Consider the following 18,274-nt stretch of genomic DNA (forward strand, 5'->3'; position numbering starts at 1 on the left):
TCCAAAGCAGTTTAACAAGGCTTGTCACATGCATTTTCACCCAGGGGCATGTTCTTACCAGAACACCTGCAGCATCAGTAATATGTCCCACCACAAGCCTAGTGCTTTGTCAGGGAAAATATTCTTTCAGAGACAATGATTGGACATATTCTCTGACATGATGGTTAGTATTAGGTATGGCCTCTTCTGAAAAATGTGCTTGTTGGTCATGCTTACTGACTGCTTCAGTACATTCTCCCTACCTTGCACTGTTTGATATTGTGCAATTCTTGCTAAAGCTCCACTTGCCACTTGCCACTGCTTTTCCTGGTCACCTTGTCTCCCAAGTGCTGCTCCTTGTCTCACATCGCTCATCTGAAATGAATGATTACCTCTCGCTGTCAATGCCGAAGTGAGCAAACGGTCAGGTTAAGTCAATCTCTTCCAATTGAAGCTGCTGTTTATTTAGGTGTATATCAATTTTGCCTTTGGTGCATCATTAATCATAAACGGCACTGCATGTCAGACTCGCTGATTGTGCTGAGTTTTTCAAAAAATAGCTAAATGAGACGGTGTGGGGAACCGATGTCAGCTCGTGCTCATGTGACAACAGTGATATGCTCACCACAGCAAATGTAATTTTCATATCATATCTATATGTTTTGAGGGGTAACGAACCACAGCTATTGCTTGCCGGTAAAGTATGTAATCTTTTACATAGTCTTGCATAGCCTGACCTTAAACTCACCAAGATGAAATCAATAAAGTGATACTGTGGAGACCCTGAACAACCAAAAACCAATCCTGAGGTGGGTGTTTTTGGATGCACAGCCTTGAGGTCTCATTATCCTGGATTTCTCAATGGGATTTCCTCCAGGTCACAGAGAGCTTGATGAGACAGCGCTATGGTTATGTGACATCATGCACAGACACACAGAGACACATTATCTTGTTACGCTGTTGATGACTCATTCCCACTCACTCTGACAAAGACACACCCATGAAACATGAATAAAGTTCTAAAACCTACAATGTTTTTTCAAGTGTTCTTTGATTATGGAGTTTCCTGATTTCCTGTTTATTAAGATTGTTTTCTTGGAAATAATTAGAGCCATGATGAGTAATGGCTTTCTTGTCTTATCTAAGCTGATGGTGGATGTGAGTCCTGATAGGCAAAGTGACAGGGATGGTGGGATGCAGTTTGTCAGTGATTTGTTGCCAGACATGATTCACACCGGTGTGCAGTGCCAGGTGGCGGGGATGAAGTTACAGTGGGTGTGCTGAATGCAGTGTAAACTAATTTCCGATTCTGTAAAATGTTTAGCATCCCACGCTCTGGAACTGAAGTGAATTATCCCACATTGTTTAAGTTGTACGTATAATTAGACATATAGAGCATATTCCTAGGGATCTGGGACCTGAAGTTGGCATAAGGAGTGATTGATAAAATTGTTCCCATTTTATTTATGGATAGATTATCGAAGTTTTAACAAAGATGAGATATGAATGAGTACAGATACCAGTGGAGGAGGGTTTAAGATGTTTCTTCTTTATGTTGACTGCAGCAAAGATAAAGGATGTGATCTGCAGATATTCAAGAAAAATGCTAAATGTTAATACCAATTACACTTTTATGAGAAAAAAACCCTCATTCACCCGTTCAGAGATGCTCTTACAGCGACAGACTGAATTCTAGAAATCTATCAGTGCATTGTTCACTGTGACAATCCCAATAGGGAACAATGCACTGTGCTTAATTGGAAAATTAGAAGGGTAATTGAAACACATGGTACTCATCATATCAAACAATACCAATTAAAAAGACTAATTTCATGATTTATTACATTAGGTCAGTTTTCATAGATTGGTCTTTGGGGGATGAGAGAATTCTGTCAACACTTATTAGAGTCACACACGAGCAAGTGTGTCCCCATACCAAGACACACACACACACTAATTCACGGCAAAGACGAAAACAAACACACAAATTGAGATTGGTGAAGGAAAATAGAAATACACATAAACATGCATATCACAGCCCTAAGTAGAATAGCTTCTGCCAGCATTGTGTCACACTGGGAGACAAAGACAGCTTAGCCCTCAAGTGCCACACACACACACACACACACACACACACACACACACACACACACACACACACACACACACAGGGGTTCTCACAGCAATGGATATTCAGCTCAAGTAGAAAAACATTCAACCAAAAAAGGCTTAATCTAAAAAACAAGCATTTGGGGACAAGTGTGTCAACAGCGATTTCCATAGAGCAATCCCTTCTTGTATTAGAACATGAAATCCATTCTGTTTCTGTTTTTGTGTTGTGGTTATTATATAAGCCCTGAAAGAAACAAGCCCCTGTGAGCTTCTATTTACCAATTACCAAGACTTTTTCTATATTAAAAAAGATGATGCACCATCATCGGTTATGATTGGAGCAAGAAAAAAATGCTATAAAATGCTGTTATTATCACTCTCAAAGTACAGAGTACAACAGAGACTTATATTAGAGGTATATTTTCGGGAAATGTGTCAGGAAATGTTGAAATATTGGTGGTGCTAGCTGGAAAGTCAGGGGATCAGGAAAGCCATTAACTCTTTAATCCGCCTAAATTACAAATAAACTATTTGTGATTGTTAGACCCTTGCGATTAAGTTGGACGCTGGTCTGAACTGTAATAACTTTAGTGATCCCCTGACTTCTAGCACCATCTTCCGGTCAAAATTTTAATTTGTCCAATACTTTGGTTTATAACTAAATTCCTGCAAAACTGACATTCCCATGAGCCTCAGCTGTACTTTGTTCTTTAGTGCTAATTCGCAAATGCTAGCATGCTAACACGCGAAGCAAAGATGGTGAACATGGTAAACATGGTATACGTGCTTAACAACAGGTTGTTAGCATTGTCATTGTGAGCATGTTAGCAGGCTGAAGTTGGCATTTAGCTCAAAGCACTGATGTGCCTAAATACAGCTTCACAGAGCTGCTAGCATGGCTGTAGACTCTTGTTCATTACGTTGTTGGACTGCTTTCATGGAAGGCGAACATCATATTTTGAAGGTTTTAGTTGTATACTCTGCTGTGCATTGATCCTGGATTATTTTTCAAAATGACTGAGAAGATGAGGGTCTAATCTATTGATATATACTATATATTACATATAATAATATGATATAATATTCATTTAACTATATAATAGTACCAGCAGTCAATGAATGTTCTACATAGTGATAGAGTACCGTGGTCTAAAGGTTCTATCTACTAATGGATATTGCACCAGACTTGCCAAAGTCTTGACCCATTAGCTTTAAATAGTAAAGTTATCGGCCTGTTTTCGCAACAGGTCTTAGGGAGAAAGCGAATACTTTCTAATGAGGCCAGGCTTGTGTCAGGTACAGTTTGCCAATAATTTGTAGCATTTGCTTTTAATCTTCTCAGACAACCAGATGGGAGGGATTTACTGCATGAGGACATATCAAATAGAGTCAAATGAGCTGCCCATCAAAAAGAATACCTCAGGAACTTCTTTCTGGCAATGTATTGTCCTATATGGACAACTTCGCCCATTTGGAACTACAGTTGATTAAAAAAGTGCTACTAATTTGTTTACAACAATTTGTATTAAATTTAACTAAACCTTTATCCAGCATTCCAAAATAGTTGTTTACTATTTCTGCTGTTAAAATATGTTAATAACACAAATTCCTCCACAGCCAGAGCAGTTAAATCTTTTTTGTATTGCTTGGAAATGAAGTAATTAATGCTTAGTGGTTGCGGAAATAAGTTTGCACTTTTTTACTGTGTTATTGTTGGCCTTCAATAATAGCTCTGACTATTGTTGCTTGCTACTAGGCAAATAGAAGAAAACATTTTACCCCACATTTTTTTGTATTTTGTGTTGTGGGTTGCATTTGTGCACGCTTGTATGTGTGCACAAACACTTCTTGGTTATCGCAGTCAGACCAGAGGTAACCAGCAATTTCTGCAAGTTTCTGGACGTTTGGGCACAAACTGCTGGTCCCTTTCCATGACCTGACAGAGAAAAAAAGGAGATATAGAAAAAGAGATAGAGAGAAAAAAGGGAGAGAACAAAATTATATAAAAAGAAAAAGAGAAATACAGCAAACATTACAAGATTGAGTTGTGACAGAAGAAAAAGGGTGGGAAGATGGGCTGTTTATAAGCAGACTGTAGAATAAATGAGTGAGTTTGAATAATGGGTCTTTTGAAGGAATGACACAAACATAAAAAAATATTATCCATGCATTCATTGAGCGAGCAATAGCCACTAGTAGACAAACAGGAAGGGATGGAGGGAAGTAGAAACTCCGATCTGGCTGTGATCAGCCATTCAGCAGGGTCAGACTCAACCAAGGTGTTGAGCCAGACAGGAGCAGAGAGGGGTAGGGTCAGGGTGACGGATGCTCACTGGCTAGCACTCACTGGAAACCCATACTGCTGATCTACAGCTAATAGTACACAGTCCACTGAAAGACAGAGTGGAAGGCATGCTCTCTCAGCCCTTTGAGATCTTGTAAAAACAAATGTTTTATCGCCTCTGCCGTTTGTCTGAACTCTGCCAGAAACTTTGTTGTTGTCTGGGAGCCAGGTTAAGTTCCCTTATTTGCTGACATTTCTGCAGTTCGATGGCATCTATAACTAACAAAAGCTGCCTTCATTTCAGTCAAAACAATTTCATTATTTCCCTTAAGTGCACCCTACTTGCTGACGTTGTATGAGAAAGTTTGCAAGAATCATTAAAAATGTGCCAAGAATACAGGAGCCGCCATTACTCACAAAAAACATTTATCTCTATCCTTTGAAAACCTAGACCATAGACTGCCTTTCACTTGTTTAAACATCCACGAATTTCCATCCAAACTAAAATATCCTTTAAGACATGCATATTCTAAAGTCTGAATCCATCACTGCATGGTCTGCTGGCTTACTATGCTGTTTAAAAGAAGAAGAGGTAAAGCTTCCTTGTTCATTTCAGTCGACAACTTTGATATTTGGCAGCAAGCTTCTAGGCAAATATGAATATAGCTTGCAATGGATTTGATAGCTGTAAAAAGTTATTTCACCCTAGAGTATTGTTTGCAGAAGTTATACAGAGATGGTGTTTGCACACATTCATGATATATAATGGGGCAAACAATTCAAATTCTACCAACTAACCTATGCAATATCAATGGCTTATAATGGATGTTAAATATATTGGCAGAAATTAGTTAAGTGATGCAAAATATCTATATCTTCACATCAAATTAGACCCATGTTTCCATAGCAACCATGTTGATGTTGGACATTTAATTCAGCCTTTACTGTGTCTGTCATTGCTAATTAAGGCAGCAAAACCCACCATACAACTCTTCATGTATGCTTTTAAACAATGGCCATTCCATCATGTACTGTAGGTATATATACATATACACACACACACACAAATATAAATATATATATATATATATATATATATATATAAATAATTTATACTTTATGGTGTGCAAGAACTTTATACAATCCGTCAGTCATACTCAGTTTATTACTATATATATATATATATATACACACACACACACACACACACACACACACACACACACACACACACACACACACATACACAGTAAACATCACCTGAGAAGAGTCCACCAATCAGCTGAGGCCAGAAATATCTTCTCACTTCCATACAAATTCCATACAAATTAAAGTTAGGTTAAAGAGCCCTTTCAGCTGTAAACGAAAGCAGTGCTTTTGCACATAACATGATAAATCAAGAAGGTACATATCATCATTTGAAAAATTCAAGTACAGTATATTAAGTTAAGCAACATAATCTGATCTGGTGTATGTCTACCGACAAAACGTCATAAATGAAAAAGTGGCTGCAGTGGCTCACAATCCTCATTTCTAAATGAGTGATCTCAAGATTTTCAAATCTGTTACAGCGTGAGACTTTCCTTGAGAATATACAATTTTTTGTGTATAGTGTGTAGTATGTTTGTTTAAAACAGAAAAACCATTTCAGTCATTGTGATAAAAAATAATTTATTTTATGTGATATTTTATGTGTATTATGTAATTTTGATTACTTAAGGAAATATCATAAGACACTGATATCAAGATCATATTAATTTTTCCCATACCACCCACCCCTACAATCACAAAACCCTGGCATGTTCCCACAGCACTTGCTCTTTAGTCCATTTAATTAGTGTTGGCTATAGCCCACAACAGTACTTTTAGAAAAGTCAGGGCACAATCATAACCACAGTTAACTTGTGATGCGGCACAGCAGAACACAAGGATTGTCTTCAATGCCCTTGAAGGCTGCTCTGAGGCCAAATTAAACCTTAAAGCATTTGGATGTATCAGCCAGGAGAATAACCTCAAGACATTCCAAAAGAGAGGAAAGTGTCGTGTATTGCAGGCTCTTTCGCTTCGTCAGTGTAAATCATGGTGAGCAAAATGAGGAGCAGTAGCCACCCTCCCTCCCCCTACACACTCAACCCCCAGTCTCTGGAGAGGTGTGACTGTAGGGGTTTGGGGAGAAGAGATGAGTTCCCTTGGGAGATTCAATACTAGAAATTGTAATGCCCTAGGAGCAGCAGGAGGATATTAGCTTATCTGAGAGAGGGAGACAGAGCAAAGGCAAAGACAGAGAAACAGATCCGCACATACTGAACATACAAAATCCACTCTCATTTTTGTGTCTATGTAGTCCTCTGTGACTCTTGTTATCTCAGCGTGCTTACAGCAACATAGCGCCAATGAGGTGAGCACCAGCATGAGCGTTACAGTAATCGCATTATCTTTAACAGCCGGTTTGGCTCTGTGTCTAGCACTACGGACACCACTGTATGACCGTGTGTGTGTGTGTGTGTGTGTGTGTGTGTGTGTGTATGTCCACAACCATACAGTCGGCTTAAACTTCAATGAAAAGTTTATGAGTGAGATCTCCTATTCATAGTCATAATCAGTTCCCACTAAGACTCTAGAGCATGGACTGTGGGAGATCAGACTGTGCTGGGATCAAGCAGAAATACATAAAGTAAACGTAAATTATAGAAGATATTCTGAATATCCGATTACCAAAACCTGCACCAAAAACAACACAGGCTGTCACACATTTTTTTATCACATCTATAATAGATCATAAAAACAATTCAAATACAGCAACTACATAAGTGGAAATAATGTTTTGCATATAAACCAATCAGGTAAGAGATAACAGACAGTCTAGGTTTGACACATGCCAAGTCCAGAGGGGATCTAAGCAGCTCTGACACTGTGTCTCTTTTTTATTGTTCTTTTATTTATAGACACAGACTATTGCCTCTGGGGAAGCCAATAAAGCCACATGACTCAGTGCTTTGAAAAAGTGGACCTTTTACAAAATGTTGCCCTTTTTACAACTGTAATATGCAAGCACAATCACTGTGCAACCTTGCAACCTCACTCTGGAGACATGAACACATGGCACTCTACTGCATAAATCATGGCATTGTTAAAACATGCATTTCACAAACTGTTCTTTGTAAATGGCACTACTCATGTGAAAAACATATTTTCTTTAGTTGTGACTGCAGCACTAGCCAAAGAGACATCCGCTGGTGGGTGGATTTTGTTACCTTTGGACAGAGCAAGGCTAGGTGTCTCTACTTGTTTCCAGTATTTGTGCTAAGCTAAGTTAGCTGCTACTGGCTGTAGTTTCATATTTAGTGTACAGACATCAGAGTGGTATCAGTCATCTAGCTCTCGGCAGGAAAGCAAATAAGTGTATTTCCAAAAATGTCGACCTTTTCTTTGGTGGAATTACTTTGATGAACGTCTTCATTCTTTTCGTAGCTGGATAGCACAAAGAGTCCAGTTAGAATTAGCTGTAAAACTCTCCTCTGGCAAACCAAACTTTAGCTTCATCTTAATTAAACAGCACATTAAAGCTGTTTCTACTATTTCCTATGGAGACAGACTTGTCCCCCTCTATCTGGCTGAGATGAAACAGGAAGTAGAAAGTCCTATTCCTTTCCAGTCAGGACTCTCGTTTTGGACCATCAACAGTACATGGGAGAGGAGACTAACACTCTGAGGTGTGTATCTGTGTACAGTATGTGTGTGTGGGATGTGCATACACATTCTCAACTCACAAGCCTTGTAAGCTGTAGTAAATTCTAAGTTTGTTCTAGGAATAAATTCAAGTTCAGTTCATGAATATGTGATTTAATTCTCAGTTCCTGTATTACAAGATACTCTGTAGATCAGAAGTGGGAGGAATGATTGAAAGCTGTTAGAGAAGAAAGGAAATAGGGGAGATTTGCCTACCTCATCGTAAGTGTAGCGATAGTCGGCCTTCTTTGATTTCAGATCCCACAGGACCACAATCCCAGACTCAAATCCAATTATAAGCTGGAGAGGAAGAGCGACAGGCAGTCAGTGAGATAGGTAGGGGAGATGACAGAGAGGAGATAGAATAGACCCCATGATGGGTTGAAAAAGAAGTAATACATTTGACATTCTCGCGCAGCATGAAAGGAAGTCAGGTGTAAGCAGACTACAGGGGCTGAGGAAGAAACCTGCCCACCCTGGTTCACAAGAGATGATAACAGAAAATGCACAAAGTTTTTTTAGAACATAAAGTATAAGCCTTTTTTTGATTCTAAAGACTTATTTATAGAAACACCTAAACTCAAAAAAAAAAAAAAATGTAAAAAGTGTCACTAAAGCAGATCAACGGGCCCTGTTTTAACTGTGCAATTGAAATTACCCTACATTGTGTGTGTTGGGACAATAAGGGCTGTATTCATGTACAGTTTTATTTGTGATCATATACACACAGCATGTTCTGTGTAAAAAAAAAGTTAGGTAAAATGGAATATATATGAGAGGGTGTGTTGAATAATCATTGTCTTCTCAGTCAGTCACATTACTTATCTCATATTGTTTAAAAAGCTAAGCAAATCACAGTGGTGCATGTGTAGAGAGAGAGCAATCCAGCTTCTCCAAGTCAAGGCCTTCATACGGTCTACAAGCAGCTGTGAGTAATAGATACTGGTAAGAATGATCTGTAATTCGTTACTGTAGTTCAGACTGTTTAGACTACTTTACTACCATTTTTATTGAGTTCACTTTTATGTTTAAAGTGGGTCTAAATATCAACTGGATGGAGAATCATACATTTTGCTTACACTTGCTGATTGCAATCATTGAATTATCAAGTGACATAACACAAAAAAAAACATCAAACACCTAATTGTCACCAAAGAAACAACACCTTGCCATTTATGAGGTCTTATCTGAAACTAAATGCTTTTGAAACCACAGTGATGGTGTGCAATGTGATACTGTTGGATTTGCTGTGTCTGATTGGTATAGGAGAGAATGACATACATTATTAAAAACAGCAAATGTGTATTTTTTGAGTTTGTGTGTATTTGCATGTTTGTGTGGAGAAACAAAAATTAGTTTTTTACCTTTCCCTCATCCATGGGGTTGTCACTTATGTGGACAACTGGTCCAGGGTGAGCCTTGGAGGACCTTATAAGAGAGACAAAGACAGAAACATATAGGGAGTGTTTTTCTCTTTTAGCTGTGATACAGTACTTAGAATCAAAAAAGGCCATAGATGTACAGTTCATAGTGATATATGGAGAGGGTTAAGGTGGGAAGCAAGTGTCTCTGAACCTGTGGAAGAGGTCCACTAGGGAGGACAGAGCTGCCAATCACTCCAAGGTTTCTAAAAGGCTGTTCAAAGACATAAGCTCACTTAAGGTTGTGATGGATGGCTCTGTCAGGCCAGGCAGCTCCCAATGGCTATGTGTATGTGTATGTGCCTGCACGCGTGTCCATTTGCATGTCAGCGGAGAAGACGGCACAAAATGCTCGGCTGCCCCCTCCTCTCCCCCTCCTGTCTGTGCTTCACCCTCCAGACAGCCTTATGTCAAATCTCCTATCTCTGTGTGCCACGTGGCTGCAGCATTTACCTAACCTGCCCTGCCTTAAAGAGATGATGTGGGCTGAGGAGCGCCAGGGAAGGTCACAGCTGAAAAAGAGTGACTGTTAGAGCCTGAAACATAACCCCAATACCAGGGAGCAAGGGCAGGGATGCCTGACAAGGAGAGGAAGAGGAAGGAGCTGCAACATAAGTAACGCAAAAGGAGGCAATGAGTTGTTTATTCATAAAACCTGACAGTGAAGGACAGGACATGCTGATGATAATATACAGTATAAAAACTGTAGGGTTGCAGCAATATACCATGGCATGAAAATTGACGGTTATCATACCATGTACATTTGCTTATCTACTGTATTGAAAAAAAAAATGCAACCGGACAGAGAATCTCACCTGCGCATCTTTTTATTTATTTTCAAAAGGGAAACTTTTTACTTATTATTTTGTGAAATTATAATAAAGCAATTGTTCAACCAAAAAAACCCTTTCATTCCTTTAAGGGACACTGTAACTGCTAATAATAATAATAATAATACCGTGATACCGTGAAATTTTCTGAGATGGTTATTGTACCGTGAAAATCTCATACCGTTGCAACTCTAAAAACATTGTATATATTCCAATCAAAATACATGTTTTGGATTGAATGAATATATGATTATAAGCAAAGGGCCAAGGAAAGGAAGCAGCTACAGAAATGTGTGTGTGCGTGTGTGCGCTCACACATGCGTGTGTGTGTATTAGAAGGTAGCAGTTAGTGGGCAGGCAGGCAGTCAGTCAGTTGACTCTATATTTAGCCTGTTTGTGCTGGAGCCTTATTACCTAAGCTCTGCTGCAGCTGGAGCTGTTGATTTATCTAATCCCCCTTCACTGCCTGTCTCTCAGCTAACAGCCATCCACAGCAGCACGCACATGTACACACACACACACACACACACACATTTGCATGTCGGCACAATTAAGACACATCTTAACACCCACCCCGTTTGTAAAAACCTACATCCATAACAAACAATTACCCTCTTGCAGAATTACAAAATGCAACTTCGCCCTCCTGTCCTGCGTGGTTTCTTTCCCCTTGTTTTAGGATTTTATGCACAATGTTCCCCTGTGACAAATCTGTTTTGTTAAAAACCTGTTGTTATACAGTAAATAAATCTGACATGAACACATTCACAAAGTCCACAAATACATGTTCAGGTTTGTAGATAAAGGAATCACCATGGCAACAGAGGCAGGATGGGCAGAGTATAGACAGGCTCCCAAAAATCATCCATACTCTGCCACAAACACACAAACCCACCCACACGCACACAAACAATGCCTGCTTAACTACTTCAAAACGCTCCTGTAACAACACATTCCTGCCTGTGTACTGCTAATGACTGCGCTTTGCATACAGAGTAAAAAAGCTCTTCGGGGACAAGAACATTTGGGTATGTGTATGTGTGTCTCTGATAGCTTTTGCATGTTCATACAGATAGATGCTGTAGTGTGCATGCATACTACTGTATTTGTTTCTACGCATGCTTGTTTGGCTGTGAGCATGCCATTATTCTCATTGCATCATTCACAGTTATGGGCATCACTTGTCTTTCAGCTACTGATTCAAGGTCTTTCACACACACACACACACACACACACACACACACACACACACACACACACACACACACACACACACACACACACACACACACACGTCCTTGTACTTCTATCTTTGTGAGTACCATCATTGACATAATGCATTCCCTAGCCCAACTAAATGCCTAACCCTAAACCTTACCCTCACCCTAACCAAGTCTTAACCTTCAAACAGCCCTTTGAAGTTGTGAAGACTGGCCAAAATGTCCTCACTTTCCAAAAATGTCCTCACTCTGTAGGTAAAAAATGTGTTTCAGTTGTCACTATGTAGCAAGTACAAGTACACACACACACACAAATGTGACTACTAGAGTTAAACTAAATGCAAATATAATGCTTGTTCGGTACATCATCAAATCTTGAAAATCTTCACCCCTTGGCACCTTCAGTTCAAACAGTTATCTGTTGTAAACCTTTATTGCACCAAATCCTTCTCTGTATATCAAATATGCATCCCACCCAGTGATGCCTTCAGTACATTAAAGAAAATGGACCATTGCTGTGCGTACGTGTTGCAAACACACACACAAAGACCTGAGCGTACACACACCCACCATAGAGCAACTGTCGGTGGGTGTGTAGATAAGGCAGGGGGGATGTTTAAGCAATAGGAAGGGTAACACCTCGTTGAATTTGGAAACATCTCCTCAGTGCAGGCACACCCACATGTCCTCCTACACACACACACACACACACACACACACACAAAATGAACAATATGTGAATTTAAAAAAAAGGTATGATTTCTGATATTAAGCATGTATGAATAAAAGCACCGGTATTATTTCAGCATTCCTATTCGAGGGCTTAACTACATACACAGACAAACATGTACACTGACTCACACATGCACAGTGAAGTCCTGAACATCTGGTGTCACCACGGGTGACACACTCTGAGGCAGCAGAAGTGCAGTCACCATGACAGTGTCTCCGCGGCAACATGGCTTGAACAGCCCGTTTGCAGCACGCCTATACCATATGCATCCTCATGCCATCTCGGTAGACTGTGAGTGTGTGTGAGTTAATGCGTAGGAGCTTATGTAAAGTTGTTCATATTTGAGACTAATTTGTCATGTTATGTATGATTTTTCATGTAATCATACCATATCTATGTATGGTCGTTCCAGCATAAAAAAACATGTTCCAGATTTAAGTGCTGGCCCAGCCATACTGATCCTCCTATTCAAGTACATGCAGAGGGATTCAGTACATGAATGACAAAACTTAAATATAAATCCTCAAAACTGACCAAAACAGTAGCTTTTTGCATTAGCTCCCCTCTTGCTGTTGACTGACAGTGCCATTGTCAGCTCAGCCGTGATACTTTATGCTGCTTCCTGGTTAAAAGCTTGCTGAAAGACAGCAAAAGCAAACAGAAACAACCATTATGTGATGACTCTGTTGCAGTTAAAAGACTAGTTCAACATTTTGGAAAAATACGCTAATTCCCTTTCTTGGTGAGAGTTGGATGAGTATATCGACTCTCACATCTGTCTGTTAAATATGAAGCTACAGCTAGCTGCCGATTAGCTTAGCTGAGCATGACGATTTGAAACAGGGGGAACCAGCTAGCTTTGCTCTGTCATAAGTCACCCATAACCCCAGAGTTTAATCATATAACCCCCTGTAAAACTGCAAAATGTTGTTTTTACACTTTTGGTTTGACTGAAGAAACAATAAATAACATGTTAGTGAGATTTAGAGGTGCTGGTGGGCTTTGGACAGAGCCAGACTAGCTGTTTTCCCCTGCTTCCTGTCTCTCTGCTAAGATAAGCCAGCTGTCTCCTGGCTGTACAGTAGCTTTATATGTAACAGACAGATATGAGATTGATATTGCTCGGCAAGAAAGCAAATAAGGGTATTTCCCAAAATGTTGAAGTAGTCCTTTAAGTGTTTTATGAGACATTTACCTACATAAACAGTGCTTATATAGGTTTAGTTTTGTATTGAACTGTATGAAACAGTTTAAACAAACAACAGACTGAACTTATTCAAGTGAAGACAGTCAGAAGCAGCACCTTATGAATAATGACATTGCTTACTGATGTGCAAACTAAACAGTAAGTGACTCCAAATATTTGTAGGCTACTATACTGAACAAAATTATTTGAATCAGCAAAGTGATTTGTAATTTCCATCTCTAAGTGCATGGGATGTCGGAAGGTCGTTGCACCCAGGAAAGGTCACTGTACTTAGGGCCTCCACCTGGAGCCTGGGGTCCTGGAACCACTGTAAATGGTTTTGAGGATACTGGAGGCTGTGATGCTTCTCTAGTAGTACACTGTGGTACCAGCTGAGGACCTCATACATGCATAAATACGCAGTACTGAGAAACATACATAGAGGCATGAAAAATTCAAACAAGTATTTACAATAGCTTCAGGGTCCTGAGTGGGAGAGTAGGAGAACATTAAAGAGGACGGGACAGAATAGGCCTCAAGCTGTTCACGTGAACTATGTGTCATAGTAAGCTGTTAACATTTTACCACTTCTCCCCAGCTCTCTGTAGCCAGTGACCATCTAGCTGAATCAAATCAAACACACACACACACACACACACACACACACACACACACACACACACACACACACAGACGCTGCCAGGTACAAATATATAAACATTCTTGTATATACAGTGCATACATGCAGACAAATTATGCATGTGAATAAACACAGAGTCACATGTGGCCTTACTGCAATGTCCTTAACGCCTGTAGCACTGACTGAACTATAGTGCCATGCCGTTGGTTATGTACTGTAGGATATGTGTTTAATAGTCTTTCCAGTACAGTAGCTTGGGAACAGAGGCATGAGTCATACAAACACACAGAGCACTGGGCCAGGCCAGGCCTGGGGCCACTGGCACAGCTACTGCAGCTTGTCTCCAAACAGCAGGGCCCAAGGGATGATGACCCCAGTACACAACATACCCTAGTCTCATTACAGCAATCACAATAGAACAGAGGTGTAGAGGGCAGGGCTTGATAAAATCTTTAATATTGCTTTCAATAGCACTGCATGTACAGTAGATGATGACGGCCTCTGTCTAATCTGCTGGAGTGTGTGTGTGTGTGTGTGTGTGTGTGTGTGTGTGTGTGTGTGTGTGTGTGTGTATGAGTGTGTGTGTGTATGAGTGTGAGTGTGTTGTGCCAGTTACTGTATTTACTTATGTTGTCTTTAAAGTGCCAGAGGAGCCTGATTGCAGTGGCCAACCAGATCTAGAGCACCCATGTATAGTGCTCCATAAGATTCTAGCACCTGCAACACTCATTTACGTGTCCGTTTCCCGGTTTTGTCATGGCCCAAGGGTCGGGTTATGATAGTGACAATAATGATGACGTAGACAATTCCTATAGTAGTGTTCTGCTAAGGATACTGACCTAGTGTGAAATTCAAGTACGCAAGTCCATCAACATTTTGTTTAGTCCATAAAATGTCTTCAAAATTGTGAAAAATGCCCAACACAGTTTCCCAGAGCCCAAGGTGACATCTTCAAATTGCTTATTATTTTGTCCCACTAAAAGTTCAAAGCCTAAAGATAATCAATTTATGATTATATAAAAACAGAGAAAAGCAGTAAATCCTCTCATTTGTGAAACTGCAACCAGCAATCGTCTGGCATTTTTGCTTGATAAATGACTTAAGCAATTAATCTATAGTAAAACATTTTTGTCACTACATTTTCTGTCACTCGACTAATCATTACAGCACTAATTCCAGTTCATTTAGATCAAGTGCTATCTTCTGTCTGATGACAGCATCAGAAGAGAACAATGGGAGAGGAACAGAGGATTTTGTATCTGGTCTGCAACCCTATCAACCCCACAGCTGGCAGGGAGACACAAGGAGCGAGAACAAGAGAATCACCTCCCACCTCTCTGATCTGCATCAAAGCAAACCACAGACACACACTCATACATTCAAACAGCTATGCAAACTGAGCATCTTGTTACAGAGTATCTGTAACAAATTTGAGAATTGATTCCTGGCACTGCTGCTATCTTTAAGACTAAGTATCCCACAGAATGGCTGTGTGAGTGATTGAGGCCTGAACCAAAAGATATGGAAACCTCATTTCCTCAAACTAATCGCACAGGGCTACAGTTTGGATGCAAACAGCAACATGTCAAAGAATGTTTTGTGGCTTAACAAAGCTGTTGCAGAGCATTATGTTAAGTGAGGTGATGATGAGTGCAGGGGAAATGTACAGTATATACCTATAAGATATCAGGAAAGAGTAGGAACACGAGCAAGGGGAGGAGTACATATGCAAGTCATGCAGGTCAATATGGTTCAAGAATATTACAAACTATTTTATACTGTATGTCACTTGTAATTTGTATGTACATGTCATTGTATCATTGCAAATATAAAAGAGATAGATTTTTATTATCTTGGACTAGCAACATGGTGGTGAATTTGCTGTAATGTTTACTGCTTCTGCAATTTGTGATGTGGAGAATGGGATGTTTTGCCATTTAAAATTCCACTTACAGGCTGTGTGACCTTTTGTGTGATATGAAAGTGGCATAAGGTTCTATTTCTAATTCTAATATAAACTACAGTGTTTTGGAAAGGACTAAGCTCCCTTTTAGCAACGTCCCGCCAGAGGTTATGGTTCATGTAGTCAAAAAGCATTTGTCATCAAACCAGAAAATAGACAAGTTAAAACATAATTTAATATTTTCTGAATATTTCACTTGATTCCAAATGTGTGCATTTGCTGTGACTTAACTCTAAATATAAGGAATTTTGTTTTTGTGTCTGTCTTAGATATGTCAAAGATTTTTGAAATTTTGTATTTAAGCACCATGGGGGTACAGATCCTTACAGCTGAAATGGTAGTTTTTATAAAAAACTAATTCTCTTTTAGGGATGTTTTCACGTCACATTTTTCGCAGCGGCTGTGGAAAATGTGACGTAGAGCGGGATATCCCCTAATCACAGGGTTGGGGGTTAGATCCTCGGCTTCTCCCATCCACATGACCAAGATTCTTAACCCCAAAATGTTCCCGATGGTTAAGGCCAGTGCCTTGCACAGTTACTTGCTGCAGAATTTGTGTGAGAAAGGGTGAATTACAGGCTACATAAATGCAGTCCATTATTTTAAGAACTGTATGTTGATTGAATTATTATTCCCACTTACTGTACATGCAGCAGATATTCTTACACAATAATGGTGAAAATGGCGAACTATATCTAACATTCCAGAGATGTATTAACTTTTAGAAAAGAACTCATAGAAAGCACTTTTTCATGACCACAGGAACAGCGTTGAAATAATGTGTGGATGGCCATTGGCATCTAGGTGACACAAGGTGAAAAGGAGCAATAGGTAGCAATAGGTACTGTAAAGGTGAAGGAGAAAAAGAGGAGAATTGAGTTAAGCAAAGAAAAGTGGACGTTATTGCTTGTCCTTTAGTCAAGAAGTATCTACCTCTCTATCTTATCATCCACATCTACCCTCTATCTCATCATTATCACTCCTTACCTTCCTCTTCTGCCCTTTTTTCTTTAATTGGAAATCTTTTCCATCTACCTCTATCCTCACTTATCTGCTTGACTCCTCTCTTCTGGACCATGTTCTGCTCTGCCCTCTGTTACCTGTATTTATCCCTCTGTCACCACTCCATTCCTCTCCTCCATAACTCTTCCTCCCTGCATGTCCTTTTCCCCAGGCAAAAGCCCTGTCTCATCCATTCCACTCCTGTCTCCTCTGTCATACACTCTCCCTCCTCCCCTCTCTCCCACCACTCACTCTCGCCTCTTCTTCCCTGCAGCCCTGTCGACGAGACGAGACGTCTGTGTGTACCATACACTGATCTCAGCAGACACCTGTTCCACTGCCTCCCTCCCTCCTCCTCTCTCCCCTCTCTCCGCACACACACACACACACACATGCACAGAAGGGGATGAGGGGAAAGCGTGAAGCAAAACGCTCCAGTGAATAATTTAAGTCTCTACAGCAGGGAACCAAAATGGAGCCTGTCAAGTAGACAGATCCATTGAAACAGCAAAGAGACAGGTCGCTCACTACCTGGAGTCCGATACTGTGCCTGGAAATGATAGAGTGACTAATGATTCTTGCTTATCTCATTACTTTTAAACTACAATAACCTTTTGAAAGGTAAAATGCTGATTACACAGCATCCCTCACCTTACTTAAGTGCTGCAAGGTGAGTCAATAGACCCTGAGATCAGCATTGCAGTGCTGGCGATACGAGTTTGATTCCTACAGAGTTCAAATATTGATCTATGTATCGGTGATTCCCTTTGGATGAGAACCCCCTCCATATGGCACAAATACAGTATGCTAAATTGCTTAGCATTTGAAGAAGAGAGCACATGCAAGGAACTCTCAGGGCAGAGGGAGGCAGCATCAGAGGGTGACAAGTGGGCAGTAACACTCACAGTTCAATGGCTTTGTTCCACATGATGACGTAGCCTGAGAGCGTAAAGGACTCCACGTTGACAATGTGGATGTTCCCTCGTTCTGTGCCGATGTACAACCATTTACTCTGGAAGGGCAGGTGGCAGAAAGTTATTCTGTGAAGAGAAGGAGAGGAGACATGAGTTGAAAGAGTAGCAAAGAAAGAGCAGAGAATGATATGGGGGAGGAAGAGGAAGGGTGGACAAACCAGGGAGAAAAATGCAGACAGCCGAGAGACAGAAGCTTCTCGA

The 18,274-nt window shown here is 40.2% G+C and overlaps 1 protein-coding gene across 1 annotated transcript in view; it reads right to left on the bottom strand.

Moving 5' to 3' along the window:
• stxbp5a (syntaxin binding protein 5a (tomosyn)) overlaps positions 1 to 18,274 on the bottom strand; it is a 95,241-nt gene that overhangs the window by 27,117 nt on the left and 49,850 nt on the right. The window contains 3 exon segments of the mRNA XM_044169370.1: positions 8,321 to 8,404; positions 9,469 to 9,532; positions 18,005 to 18,139. Of these exon segments, the coding sequence (XP_044025305.1) occupies positions 8,321 to 8,404; positions 9,469 to 9,532; positions 18,005 to 18,139 (283 nt within the window).

Source organism: Siniperca chuatsi, linkage group LG16 (assembly GCF_020085105.1).
Source record: "Siniperca chuatsi isolate FFG_IHB_CAS linkage group LG16, ASM2008510v1, whole genome shotgun sequence".
In the NCBI taxonomy this organism is placed as follows: domain Eukaryota; kingdom Metazoa; phylum Chordata; class Actinopteri; order Centrarchiformes; family Sinipercidae; genus Siniperca; species Siniperca chuatsi.